Genomic DNA, 14,464 nt, shown 5'->3' on the forward strand with positions numbered 1-14,464 from the left:
CCCCTTACAAGCACATGCCATCCCAATTTGGCAGACGGAGGGACGGTAGCTGCAGCAAGTGCATCATCGCCGCACCTCGAAGAACAATAGTCGTTGGTTTGCTGTCTCTCGAATTCCTATACGCGATCCAACTTCCTGTACTGCCGTTCGCTGTTCTTGTCGCAACAGCAAGTCTGCAGTACAGCCAATCTCGAATCAACTCTACTTTAATTTTCCCATAATAATAATCACAACTGTCCTTTTGTTGACATTGCCTTTTTCCCAATTGTTCCCCCGTCGTCGCTGGACCCCTATTCGTTGCGGTCCCTCCCAAGATGATTCGCGATATACGCCAGCAGGCGCTGCAGAAAATTGCGGTTCTTTCTGCCACCAGTCAAGCCACTTCTTTTGACAAGACCGATCTTGAACGTCTTTGCAGAGCAACAAATGGCCATGCTCGTGGAAAGGAGGCGGCCAACGGCACCCAATCGCTCTCCCGCGTTCCTATGGTACTTGCCCTACGTGTTGTTTCCTCAGGCCCGCCTTGTTCTAACTGTGCCCCTAGACCATCCGAGAATTCGAAGTGCTCCTCGCCCTCTGCAAAGCCGCCCCCTTGGTTCATACCAGCCAGAGCGCCCAAAAGCTTGTGAGCCAGCTGATCCCGTATTTGCTCGAGTCGCATTCGCAATCCTTCCAAGCATCGCCCTTCTTCCGCCGGGTCGAGCCGTCTCCCATCGAAGCACTGTCGTCGCATTTGACAGCTGCTCTGCTTTCCCTCGGAGGAAAATACGACGATTTGCACGAGACCGTCTCGGATAATGTCTGGGCGTTCCTTGCCGCTGTGAAATCGGCCGTCATCAGTGTCGTTCCGTCCGAAGCAGACGAGGATGGCGACCAAAACCTCGATGATGCTATCCGGACAGCTACTATTGCTATTGCGCTCTTGGGCTTCCTTGATGCTGCTTCGGCCCAGACCGACTTCTGGCGGAGTGGCGGGAGGCTGGCCTTGATCCAGCGAGTGCGCGATCTGCTGTCCGAGAATTTCCTGACGGCTGTCGAGGGGGCCTTCTCCAGCATTCGAAATGCCCACGCTTCGGACCGTAGTGCGAAGGAGTGGAAGAGGTATTTGAAGCACTATGCGGCGAAGGGCCGGCCGCTGAGTGCCGATCTGCTGCAGCGTAGCTTCATGTGGCTTCTCGTTTCTGCCACATCTCTGCTCAGCGCCGAGGCGAAAGTGTTGAGGGGTGCTCACATCCTTGATCTGTTCATGTCCAAAGACATGCTTAGATCGGGGACCACGAGCCCGGACGCCGACTTCCGTTCCCTCGAGATGTATGCATCCATGGCCAGTGAAGAAATGGAGAGGCTCGAGCAAGGGGCCGATTTCGTGTCTATGGGATCTACGTCTCAGCAGAAGCTGGCCTACGCTGTCAAAGCCTCGGCCATGATCAGTTTCCTGAACTGCAGCATGCTTAACGAGGACGCTGCGGATCCAGAAATCCTGATGAGCTGGTTGGAGGAGTCTCTCCTCGACCCGGTTCAGATGCTTGATGAGACCCTGGCATCCACGGTTCTCAAATGCATGGCTGTCATATGCCGATTGGACTCAAACTATGCCTCCAAAGTCAGCAGGCTTCTGCCCCGTTTCATCGTCCAAACTGTGCCTCAAGGTCACATCGTAGCCACGGCGTCCACATGCCTTGCCTTTGTCCTGCAGATGCTTTCTCACGATGCCGTCATTACGACGCTCTATACTCTTGGAAACGTCCTGAGTCCCACTGCCGAGCAAGGCGCTAGCAGTGGATTTTCGAACGAGCTCAGCCCCGACAGCGCGGCCCCGAACGGGATTTACAAACACTCGGCAGGAAGCGCAATCTCCCTCGCGCTGCAGGAGGGAGACGACACATCTGCTGTGTATGCTAACATTGTTCAAGCCATCTGTGGGATTGCGAGCAAGTGCAATGATGAAAAGATCACCGCTCTCGCCCAAGCAATGCTCTTGCAGAAATTGACCAAGCTGAACCAGTCGGTAGACTCGCAGATCATCATGGGAGCTGCAATCTTGGCACTCAGCGGAGGCCAGCTCGAGTTCCGCTCCTTGCTCAGACTATTCTCTAAGATTTGTCGCTCTTCCCTCGATGAAGACAACACAGCAATCCTCAATGCGGTAAGTCACTGTCAAATCTTATTCGCAATCATCCTCCTAACGTACAAAAGGTCATGAAAGCACGCAACCACATCGCTGCCAATGTCAAACTGGGCTCGCCTTTGTTCGATATCTATCTGACTTCCATGTTGGAAGAGCTAGTTTCCAAGGGTGATGTGCAGCACTCAAGCCGCGCTAAAGAATCTGATATCGAGTTTTCTGCTCGTGAAATAGCCCAGCTACTTCAACCGCTCTCCATCCTCTTGTCAACCAACGACTTTGCCGCCGTCGGAACCACTGATGACGACAGCCACTCCATGATTCGCGATGCTTGGTTCAATATTGTTGTCCACGGCTTCAACCCAGCCTCTGATCGGGGTAAGAAGTATATCAACGAGCTGCGGCTTTTGGCAATTCACTCGCCTCCTCTGGTGGCAGAGCAGCGAGGTGAACAGAACGAGAGTGACATTGAGCTCAACACGGTGCTGCGGAGGGCCAACACGTCCGAAAGGGAGACGAGACAGAAGAAGGCCCTGACAGAGCTCATTCCCACCAAGACAGCCGAGATCAAGGGGTTGAGCTATAGGAAAGTCATTTTCCTCCAGGCGGCATATCTTGTTGAGAGTCTGCGTGCCGAATCTGGCGACTGCACCAAAGCGCTCTCCTACTTCCTGGAGCCCAGTATGCACAGGACAGAGGTCAGCAGCGTCATGGAAGGTATCACGACTGCGATCATGGAGAAATATCTTAGCAAGACTATCGAGGGCAAGCTGGCAACATTCTCTGCGCAATATGCAGCTTCACAATTGGCCACTGTATTCTGTGGGTGCTGTCACCGCATTCAGCGAGTCCAACAGGCCGCATTTTCGTGTGCCGATAAGATCATTCGCGAAGTGCCCTCGGCTCTCTGCCAGAGATCTTCGCTTTTCGCGCTTTTGGAACTGCTGTCATTGATGTGGACCAGCTGCCTCGAAGCCGAAACCGAACTCTATGACCCGCGTTCCATCTTCTCGTCTAAGCTTGGCAATGTCACCGTGGAGCTGTCAGACGACTATGCGTTCCGCAAGTACACCTTGAACAGACTATACACCAAGGCAAAGTCCTGGGTACCTAGCGCGATCAATCTTGCGCCTGCAGATGTTAAAGGCCTCTTGCAGACCTATTTGTCGGAATACAACGATGAACTTGCCTACGGCCACATGTCGCTTGGGCGCTCCTTTGCCATGGAGATCGGGTCATCTATTCCCTCAACAGATCAGAGATTGACGTCTCTCAACCCCGTTGGCGATACCGCCATCAACACGACCTCTGACTTCATTGCCCAATACACAACCCGACAGGAGTACAGATACGGTGAGGCCTTGCCGGACCGCGGCATGGATCTCCTCCACGTTATGCCTCTTGGCCGAAGAGCCTCGTTCATCAAGGCGCCGCCTCACGAGACTGCCAGCGCCATCAATGCATTGGCTCATCTTGAGTCCCGCCTGGCAACGAGGAAGAATACCCCCGTCAACGAGATTCGCGACATCTTGCGACGTGCTGCCGCGCTGCTCTGCCGTACTGAGAAGGACGAGAGCGCTGTGGCTCACTACTTGGTCAGCCTCCCATTTACCATCTTCAGCAAGGAATCCGTCAAACTGGGCGTCTCACTTTGGCTGGGTGTGATGAACGAGAACCCTAGAATGGAATCTCGTTTGCTCGCGGAGATTGTCCAGCAGTGGGAGTTCACCATCCAAAACCGGCTTGGACTTTTCAACCCCGCTCTCATGTAGGTTATCTGCCCCTTGGACATTCTCACTATATATATACTGACCGAAACAGGCATCCGGACCCGTTCTTCTTGAGAGAAGAGTTTGCTCCTAGTGATAATGAAGCCCTCATTAAACGCCGCCACATGGTTCACAATCTCCTTGCGCCCCATGCGCGCCTGGTTCAGTTCTTCAACAGCCACTTCAACGCTACGCGATTGGGCAGCCCTGATACACAGCGAATCTTTTTACGCATGCTTGATCTGACTTTGGACGCGATGAAGTTGTCTGTGTCCCACCCACTAGCACGAGAGCTCAACTTGAATATCGTTCTGTTCAGTCTGCGGGTTCTGAAAGCCTGCTCCGGCATCTCAAACCTGACACAGTGGCGCCTCAAGGACAAGATCTTGTCTGCTGGCCTTAACTGGTTCAGTCATTCACCCAAGTGGTCGTTCGGCAGCAACATTCTGCAGCTGAAGACGGAAATGCGGCTCATCTCCGACGTGATGGCTGCCATGAAGGGCGTGGGATACATTGCGGCCCACTCTGTGGGTTCATACAAGGGGTTGGCACCAAAGGAGCAGCTGTTCCATATCTTGCTCGAAAGCGAGCAAGCACGCTTGAATGTTTGGGTGCACCCTGTGAGCACTGAGCGGATGGCCAAGACCGACCTCATGACAAGTGCTGGCCAAAAGGCAGCCGAAGTAAGACCCCTTCACCCCTTTTCCCAGTTTTCACCGCAGCCAACTAACCGCAATCTGCAGTTCGCACTCCACCCACTGGTCCGCACCGCATGGGCGGAGAGTCCCTCGCTTGCCATAGAGTTGGTCAACCGATTCTCATTTGCAAGCGTGCGCAACGAGGTCCGCGCGCTTCTCTTGAACTTCCCCGAAAAGGCAATTCACGATCCCGAAGCGCTTCCGATTCTTCTAGGCGGAGACCTACCCAACGACATCCGATCCCAGCTCAAGGTAAGTTCAGCAAAACCTGCATAGTCTGGGATAATGCTAACAGGCTTTTAGTACCTCTTATACTGGGCACCAGCCAACCCAGTCACATCTGTTACATACTTCCTCCCCGCGTACAAGAACCACCCGTTCCTCATTCAGTACGCCATGCGGGCGTTGGAGGACCATCCCGTGGATGTGACTTTCTTCTACGTGCCACAGATTGTGCAAGCTCTTCGATATGATGCCCTCGGCTACGTCGAGCGTTACATTATCGAGACGGCACAGTTCTCCCAGCTATTCGCTCATCAAATCATCTGGAACATGAAGGCCAACTCATACAAGGATGACGACGGGACTGTACCCGATGAGATCAAGCCGGCCCTCGACAAGGTCATGGAGAGTATGATCGGCAGTTTCACGGACGAGGACAAGGCCTTCTATGAGAAAGAATTTGGGTTCTTTGCAGAAGTTACCGGCATCTCTGGAAAGTTGAAGCCGCTAATCAAATCGACGAAGGACGCAAAGAAGCAGAAGATCGAAGAAGAACTACGCGCCATCAAGGTCGAGGTCGGTGTATACTTGCCCAGTAACCCCGATGGTGTGGTCATTGGCATCGACCGCAAATCCGGAAAGCCCTTGCAATCCCACGCCAAGGCACCATATATGGCGACTTTCCGCATCAAGAAGCCCAAGACGAATGATGTCGAAGGCACGGAAGAAGTCATCCAAGGTGTGAGTGACACAGGTCTCATGGCGAATGAGAACACCATCGAGACCTGGCAATCTGCCATTTTCAAGGTCGGTGACGACTGTCGTCAAGATGTCCTGGCACTTCAGATGATCGCTGCATTCAGGGGTATCTTCCACAGTGTCGGCCTCGATGTCTACGTATTCCCCTACCGCGTGACGGCGACCGCTCCGGGATGCGGTGTCATCGACGTTCTGCCCAACTCCGTCTCCCGTGATATGCTTGGTCGTGAGGCCGTCAACGGGCTTTACGACTACTTTGTCAGCAAGTACGGCAACGAGGACAGCCTGCGCTTCCAGGCCGCCCGCAACAACTTTGTCAAGAGTATGGCGGCGTACTCCATCATCTCGTTCCTGTTGCAGTTCAAGGATCGCCACAACGGCAACATCATGATTGACGGTGAGGGCCACATCCTGCACATCGACTTCGGCTTCTGTTTCGACATTGCCCCGGGTGGCGTCAAGTTCGAGCGCGCCCCCTTCAAGCTGACGAGCGAGATGCTGGCCGTCATGGGCGGGTCCATGGAGCACCAGTCCTTCAAGTGGTTCGAGGAGCTGTGCGTCAAGTCCTTCCTGGCGGCGCGCCCCTTTGCCGAGAAGCTGAGCCAGATCGTCCTGCTCATGATGGACAGCGGCCTGCCCTGCTTCAAGCCCGAGTCCGTCGTCCACTTCAAGGAGCGCTTCGTCCTCGACAAGAACGAGCGCGAGGCCGCCGACTTTGTCCGCGACCTCGTCCGCCGCAGCGCCGGCAGCTGGTCCACAGGCGTCTATGACCAGTTCCAGCTCATGACCAACGGTATTCCCTACTAGAGGGGGGATTGTGGCCTTATAGATCGGGGAGGGTTTGGCTGTTGTTGCTGTTGCTGTTGACTTGTGTTCGGGAGGTTAGGTCTATCTACTGGGGCTGGTTTTCTACTTCGTCGTAATACCTTTATAGAATCCAAACGAGGAGCTGAATATAAAGTGCCTTGAGATAAATGCTGCGTTATCAGACCTATTGGATTGACAAGAGTGATAGCTATATTCCATAAGACCGGCAAGAGTAGTATGTCAACGTGATGTACAGTATATGCATGTGATATTCTTTTTACTAACTACAAGTAGTCGACAAATATCCATCCATCTATCAAAACAACGAAGATACACTATCCAGTAAAGCATACCATCCAATTAGCTGAGTACCTGAACCTGTTTAATAAACCTAACCCCGTCTCAACTTCGACCCGAAACCATGATGAAAAAAGAAATGTTCGCTCAGGTAAATGCAACACACACTCGCATACAAATGCAACGCAGGGAATAAAAAGAAAAAAAAAGACAACAATTTTTCTGACCCAGTCATGACTCCCAAGGCTGCAAACAGGTTTGGCCCATATTTGTAGACACCACCGTATCCTTTTCTTACAAAATGCCCACCCCAATAGTGGCCTTCGGCCAAAGTCTATCTGAACTTTTACTTTTTGTCGCCCTCTTAGTGAGTCCGGAATGAATCGGACCCTCGGCCTGCGACATATTCCTCCCAACCCGAACTTTTATTTGTCGAAATAAACAAAAGACCTCAATTCTAGGTAAGGTTGGCTATGCACTAGTCGGTCGCCTGCTGAGCCATGTGGGTAGGCAAGTTCCAGCTGGCGTAGTCGGTGTGGACAAAGGCGCGATCGACAATGGGCACACTCTCGAGGACGTAGCTGAGGGACTCGCTGAGATCGTGGCTGTCCTTGAGCGGGGTGGAGTGGTCCAAGACGATGTCGACCTCGACGTTGAGCTTGTCGCCGGCGTGGTAGGCCTGCAGGCCCTGGATCTGCTTGATGGTCTTGGCGAAGCGCATGGTCAGGTACAGGAGCACGTTGCGCTGGTCGGCCGTGGCACTGAAGCCCGACAGGTTCTTGATGTGCTCGAGCGAGGTCTGGGACCAGTTGAACATGACGACGAGGGACAGGGCCAGACCGCCGAGGGCGTCGAGCCACCAGATGTGCAGGAAGAAGCCGGCGATGGGGAAGAGGATGGAGCCCATGTTGAAGATGACGTCGGTCATGGCGTCGGCCGCGAGTGCCTGCACGCTCGAATTCTTGACGAGGCGGCACCAGATCCAGCATAGGCCCTTGATGACGACGGTGAGGGACATGATGATGAGAGAGGGGATGGTCAGCTCGATCACCTCGTGGTTGGAGCCCATGAGGCGGTTGCTCGACTCGACGGCTACCTGCCCGAAGGCGGTGATCATGATGACGGAGAAGACCAGCACGCCGATGGGCTCCAGCCTCCGCCGGCCCACGGGGTACTTGTACTGGTCTTGGCGGCTGATGAGCCACGTCGTCGTCCAGACGATCACGGTCGACAGGAAGTCCAGGGCGGCATCCACCAGACTCGCCAGGACGGACATGGAGGGCACCGACAGGATGACGGCAATCTTTCCGGCCAGCAGAATCGCATTGGCAGCGAAGTTGACGTAAATGAGGAGGGAGACGATGCGGTCTCCGCTGTCCACGTCGTCGTCGTCCTCGAGCCAGGGAATCTCGGGCTTGGGACCCAGAGTTTCATCCCAAACATCACCGTCCTCCTCTTCGGAGCGTCCCTGGCGATAGATATCTCTCGGGGTGCGCTTGACCTTCTTGATTAACGCCGTCGAATCGCTGCTGCCCATAACTGATGGCGTCGAGTGGCCATTGGCGCTTGGGGAGTTGTTGCTGCCATCGGCGCTGGCCGGCTCTTCGCTGATCGTGTCGGGCACCTCGAGCCCCTGGAAGTGGCTAGGAGGGAGGGTGTTATACTCGTTGAGGAGGTCATGCGGCAGACTGCTGTCCAGCAGCCTGTCGATGTACATATATTGCTGGATGAGGTAGTTTGTGCGCTCGTAGTATTCGCGGATCGGCTTGCTCTTGATCCCGGCCATTTGCTCCTCCGTCTTCCAGTACCGCCGCCAGTTGTACCGCGGGTTCGAGCTTCCGATCAGGCGCATGCTGCGCACCTGGTCGCTGTTGAGGATGTGGGACAAGCGACGCTCCTCTGAGAAGGAGCGACGCGTCGCCTCGCCGGATGCATCCGGGTCGACGCCGCCAGCTTCGAGGTCGGAAGGCTGGTCGGCGCGCCACGTCGATCCATAATGGGAGGAATTCTGAGTGCGGCCGTTGCGGATGAGGTTTGCAAGAGCGCCTTGACCGTGAGGGGAGAGGGGCGTTGGGTTTTCGTCGCTCAGCAAGAAGTTGCCCTTTTTGAATGCAGCTCGGTCCTTGGGAGGACTAGACAGCAACGGTGTGTTCTCGTAAGACATCTCCGCTCTCGATCGACTGGGCAAAGTGGTGGGTTGATGGGCAAGGCGGCAGGTAGATATCGACGTTGGTCGATTGCGCCCCCAATGGCGGAGGTGATTGATTGGACCGGAGTCTTGGTCGTTGGTCGCACACGCGTCAGATGCTCCGTCCTTCAGTTGTGACAAGACTACCTAAGCTAGACTGCTTCTCACGTCGTCCAAAAATGGTTTCAGGTTCTTGGTGGTGTGGTGTCCAGGAAAAACAAAAACAGGAAAACAGTTTTGTTTTTACAGGAACGGGGACAGAACAAAATTTGGGTTATGGGTAAATTTCAAAGACTTGGAGGTTTTGAGAGTATGTCTATCCGGCAGCGTGCATTTTATTTGGAAGGAAGGCGAGCCCGTCGCCTCCGTTCTCTTGGACACAGCGTTTCCCTACCTACCGAAGTCCACCATCGGCTATAGTTGCGCTGCGAGGGAGGGAGCTCACTAGGTTAGCACAGCGAATGCAACTGCAACTGCACTGTCGTGAATCTCGACCTGGCGCCATTTTTCTCTCGCATGCCCAGGACTTTGCAGGACCCTGGATTGTTTCAATCTCCATGACGATCAGTGCAAGTAGAGCCAGAGAGTGTTGCAGCAGGCACTTGCAGGCCTCCATTCCGAGTGGCTGAAGGTCGCAGCTTTGGGACGATCAATACGTAGCTAGGTTAGATCCCTTCATTAGACGGCCAGTCCGCTAAAATCAGAGCAGTTGGACCCCTGCCTGTTTTTTGCATGCCGAGTTGCTAGAGTGGGGGATTCCGTCGATGGGCTGCCCTAGGTTGCCCAGCCAAGGAGCCAAGCCGAGCTTAAAATCGACGGGCTGTCCATTCAGGCCTTGGTAAGCCAGTGGTAATTCAGTAAGCATACCCGCACTGCTGCACGTGTGAGGGTATACCGTATGTGCGACGGTGAGTATTGCTTCTGCAATAGGAAGGCTCCCAGCGAGCACGATTCAAGTCTCGCCGATAGCTCACATTCGACTATATTAACTCCTGCACGCGACTATGCAGGATTAAACGGGCTCAGAAACATCCGGACTGCTCGTGCAGCCGTGCTTGGGGGGCCTGCGCAGGAAATCTGGGGCCTGAAGCGGGGGGCGCCTGCACCACGACTGTCCGAAACCGAAACGGGTGATCTGCGATATTAACCGCCGCGATTCACGGGCGGCGGTGGGCCAGGGTCGCACACTGTCGCCGTGCAGTCGTTTCAACAGTGGACTAATGGCCGATCGAAATGGCAAATGGCTCGATTGGCCGCCCTGCTGAGCTTCAGATCCTGAGGCATATTATTAGAGTTCTCGGTCAAATCCATCATGGCCAGAGTCCGAGTGCCGAGAGCTGCGGGTTGGAGCAGCATTCCTGCAACTCGTGGAAACCCATGTCACGCGGGTGGCTATATAAAACCACAGCCGCTGCTGCACATTCTTATTGCTCTGGTGTTTGGACCCCTCCGTCTTTCGAGAGGGGCAAATGTGAGGAGGAGAAGGAGGAGGAGAGCTGCAGCTCAATGGAGTCACCATCTCGATACTGCGAGATTTTTTGGTCGGGTATTACATGATCGATATCGGAGAGATGGTTTATGGAGCTCCCGTGCCCGCTCGCCGTTGGTGCCTCTCTCACTCTCTCAGTTTCTCGCAACCTCGGGGAATCTTTGCAACCACAAGTCCGTTCCCATCCCTCTCCCCTTCTCTCTCTCTGTCTACTCAAGTGATGCGGGCTGTACTACCTGTAATACGCTGTGGTCATAGGAGAAGAAGCCTCAAGGCTGCGCTTGTCTCTTGTCCACAATTTCTTGTGACTTCAACGCTGTTGCTTCGACGATGAGTTTGTGCTCGAGATCGTGGATTCGGCTGGTCAGACCCTCAAGACTGTCCCCTTCCTCGATCTTGATGGTTTGTTGCAGGATTGTATCGCCTCGGTCAACCTGCTCGATCACCTCGTGGATCATCAGACCGGTCGTGTTGTTCTCGAGCTTGCCGGCCTTGAAGTCCTCGTACGCACGCTCGATCGCTCCAGCGCCGTCGTACTTGCCTAGCGAACAGGGTCAGCCGGAGGTAGAAGAATCGTCATTGCAGACAGATTAGAAGATTTACCTGGCAGCGCCGGATGCAGGTTGATGACTGAGATTCCGACAGCCTTCAAGGGTCGCAAGAAGGCTTCCGAGAAGATGTGCATCCACCCCGCGAGAACTACCAGCTCGGGCTTGTCTTCCAGGATCCGTTGGGCAAGAGCGCTGTCGTATTTGGATCTGGCCTCCTTGATCTTGAGAGGGTCCTTCTCTCCAGCGACCTGGAAGCCATCCTTGACGAGGTTGAAGTAGGCGGTCGGAATCCCCGCCTTCTCTGCTCTTGTGGTGGCATAGGCTGTCTTCCGGTTCACGGTAACTCTCACGATCTTTCCGGGGATGCGCCCGCTGTCACACGCATCGATCAGAGCCTGTAAGTTGGATCCATTGCCCGAGCAAAGGACGGAGATGCGCGCAGGAGTAGCCATGACGACAACTGCAATGGAAATTTTGTCCCTCGACTTCTCAGTAGCAAGGAGGATGGGTTTGTTGGTAGATGGAATCAATGTAGGTACTTTTACGTTTTTGCTGATAAGGATAAGAAATACGCGGGGTAGTACCCAGGTAGGCCACACTCGAATTGACTAACAAAAAGTCCCTTCACTTTATTTCTTCATGTTAGTCAAGGGATTGCTGAACGGCAACGACGATTGGCTGGATACAGAAGCGAACCACCAAAACTGCCATCCCAATCAAGCAACGCAATTGTGTGTCGACCACGCTCCCACGATATCTCCACGTATTTGAGTGAACCTTCGAAGGGTCCAACCGGTTTGATCTTGGTCTTGCTTCTTCTCTCGCGAGTGCGGCTGAGGGGCTGGAGAATGACATCAACCTTCTTCGAGCTTTATCAAGACCAACTCGCCCACTCATGACTGCAGATCAAGATAAAGCCGTAATCCAGTCAAGCAAGCAACAAGCAACTAATCTGACACGAGGTTGTTTGTCGATCTAGTGGATCGGACAAAGTCAGCCAGTACAGTTCTTATGCAAGCCTTGCTATAGCCCTGGCCTGTCCCACAATTTGACGCGTTGACTTTTGTAAGACAGCCGCGTACGTTGGCTCTATAGCGAAAGCGCGGCGTGTGTTAATAGCTCGCGGGCTGATGTCATGAGATCAGCAATATCGAGTTCCGGGGGTGCAATTGTGTAATGCATTCGTAGGATCTGCGTGCTCGTGCTCATGTCGGCATACCACCGCTTTGCACTGGGGCCTCGGGGCCCAACGGCATAACAAGGCATAAGACGAGCTGAGCCGAGCATGATACAGGCTTGATAAGACGTGGCAGGGGGGTAGGTTCGCAGGCTGGGCCAAGCTCGCGGGCATAGCTGCGTTCCTGGAAACTCAACCTTATCATCGTCTCCGTTGGAAGTCGTTACCGTGACCCGTCGCCAGGTGCACGTGGGAGGCACCGTCGATCTTTGCGACGGGGGGTTGGACCGCCTAGGCTGCAGCAGGCCGACAGGATGGCACTGGACAAGGCCGGTAGTACGAGAGTCTATCCGTATACTGCACGGCATCCGAATTGTTTAGATTGCTTGACCGCAGGGAGGCAAGGAGATCATGGCTCGATGGGCGATAATTTCCGGGTGGCCCGGTGGTGGTGGTGCGCGATGTAGCCCTACGTGCCTGTGAGGCAGCGTGCAATGCATACTTACAAAGCGAGGTGGCCAGGATTACGCCTGGTTCGCCTATTCTCGACTCCCGGCCGGGCTGCGTCGTTGTGAGTGGCTCTTGTCTCTCGCCCAGCCAGGAACGCATACATGGCAATGACGGATTTCCATAGTTCATCAACCACCTGCGCCTGCATCCTGTTTAAAGTTGGGAGTCACGCTGTCCCACCAGGTACATGCGACGGGCGACGGGTGAACCGTAGGATTTTAGATCTCGTCTCCGGGCTGCCGGCCGCTCAGACCTTGGGATGGCATGACTGGATGGGGTAAGTCTCCGGGAGCTTGCCATTTTTGGAACCCGTGCCCCTGACTTATTATTGTCTACGAATATGGAGACTGATGAGCTCAGCTGGCTGGCTGGTCGAAAAGTCCATGTAGCCAGCATGCGAATATGAGGCAAGCCTTGGCGTTGGGCGACAACATGTCTCGGGTTTAAGTGTCTAGGTGTATGCATGTTCGTCAGAGAAGCAAAAGCACATCATTCTATATGCCGTACGGCCAGTACCTGCTTTGCCCGCCTTCCTTTTTCTAAAAATCCTTTTTTGCCCGCCCGCCTTGACCGATTCGTAGATTCGCGAGATAGCCTATGAAAGAATACGAGAATGGCCTCCTGGGCACAGTGCAGGGAATGGTGGCAGGATTTACCTAGCGGCAAAAAACGGGGAATGAGTTGACGAGCCCCTTATGTCCGCGCCTAGAGCTCGGGGAGCCACTCACTGACCTCGGTTTCCATACTGCGCCTCATGAGGACCCATGCCGTGGGAGAGCAAAGACGAAGAAGAAGAGAGGAAAAACGAATTTTGCGTTTCAACACACGCGGTTGGTGATTCTGAGGATCAAATTAAGAGAGTTTTGTCATGCGGTGCGCAGCCATGGTTCGCCAGGCCAGGAATCAACTGACAAAAGGTTGGGCGAGGCCGCTAATGAGGATATGCGGGTGGCTGCAGGTCGCACAAAACTAAAGCAGCCCTGGTCAATTGTAGCATAGCAACGGTTTGTTTGAGCGACCTGCATAGGTATCGAGAGAGTTGAGAGTTGTGCATTGGGTTCGGACTTTCGGTAGTCTCCAGGGCGGGCACCAAGCACGAAGCAATTGTCAATCAAGCACGGGTTCCCCTGACGGCCAAGTATCCGGATGTACTGCTTTTATCCCTATGCAAAAGCTTCGCTGGTCTTGATAGGCAGGTGCGGACAAGAGTGGTGCCCGCTATAGCGATCGATCAGGTTTTACTGTTGCAATATTCGTCGAGTCCCCGCCAAGACACGGGCAGGACTCCGGAGTGTGCCAGGCTTTTTGAGCCTCTTCGATCCAAGCCTATGGATGCCATGTATATATCCGTATCCACCCGCATCTCTAATACAACCTTACGCTATGTATACCCAGGTATGCAGGCATACCGCCTACATCGACTTGGGCAAGCAAGTTAGGCAAAAGTCATTAATTCCACCAAACAGGAACCGACGATGCTGGCTGGAGACAGTGCTACTATTGGCAAGAACATCGTGCACGCGACGGGGTTGCGCGTTGCTGTGCGACTTTCCCACCAAGGGGAGACCGCGGCGGAATCTAATATAATACCCGAAGCGGGATCGCAAGTTCCCAAGTGAAGAGCAAAGTTAACCTAATAACGACCCAGCCATGCGAGTCATCTACTGGGTTGACCGTTGTGAATCGCATGCAGTAAGTTTATAACAGCAGAGAGGACCAGTTGAGACATTCTACCGAACCTTGATGTTCACGAGTACAACGTAGACGTCTATTTACAGGACTACCAGTCGTAGTACGTGCCTGGCTCGATGCGACTAAAGTCGAGATGATGCCTACCACCACGGGGTTGACACGCTACTCTGCCCACCAATC

At 54.1% G+C, this 14,464-nt stretch overlaps 3 protein-coding genes across 3 annotated transcripts; 1 reads left to right on the forward strand and 2 right to left on the reverse strand.

The window, feature by feature from the left end:
* Positions 1-314: 314 nt before the first annotated feature.
* On the forward strand, positions 315-6,380 carry PG985_015782 (phosphatidylinositol 3; the record flags this gene model as incomplete). The annotated part of the gene is made up of 6 exons (XM_066835548.1): positions 315-488; positions 545-2,146; positions 2,197-3,893; positions 3,947-4,577; positions 4,638-4,844; positions 4,896-6,380. The coding sequence occupies 6 exons, from the start codon at positions 315-317 to the stop codon at positions 6,378-6,380; spliced, it is 5,796 nt and encodes a 1,931-aa protein (XP_066676751.1).
* A 775-nt stretch (positions 6,381-7,155) lies between these two features.
* Positions 7,156-8,841, reverse strand: PG985_015783 (cation diffusion facilitator 10; the record flags this gene model as incomplete). The annotated part of the gene is made up of 1 exon (XM_066835549.1): positions 7,156-8,841. The coding sequence occupies one exon, from the start codon at positions 8,839-8,841 to the stop codon at positions 7,156-7,158; it is 1,686 nt and encodes a 561-aa protein (XP_066676752.1).
* A 1,782-nt stretch (positions 8,842-10,623) lies between these two features.
* PG985_015784 (phosphoribosylglycinamide formyltransferase protein) lies at positions 10,624-11,357 on the reverse strand (the record flags this gene model as incomplete). The annotated part of the gene is made up of 2 exons (XM_066835550.1): positions 10,624-10,895; positions 10,958-11,357. 2 exons carry the CDS (start codon positions 11,355-11,357, stop codon positions 10,624-10,626), a joined length of 672 nt encoding a protein of 223 aa, XP_066676753.1.
* Positions 11,358-14,464: the final 3,107 nt, after the last annotated feature.

Source organism: Apiospora marii (genome assembly GCF_038362585.1).
Source record: "Apiospora marii strain CBS 49790 chromosome Unknown utg000013l_segment0_segment0, whole genome shotgun sequence".
NCBI classification, from domain to species: Eukaryota; Fungi; Ascomycota; class Sordariomycetes; order Amphisphaeriales; family Apiosporaceae; genus Apiospora; species Apiospora marii.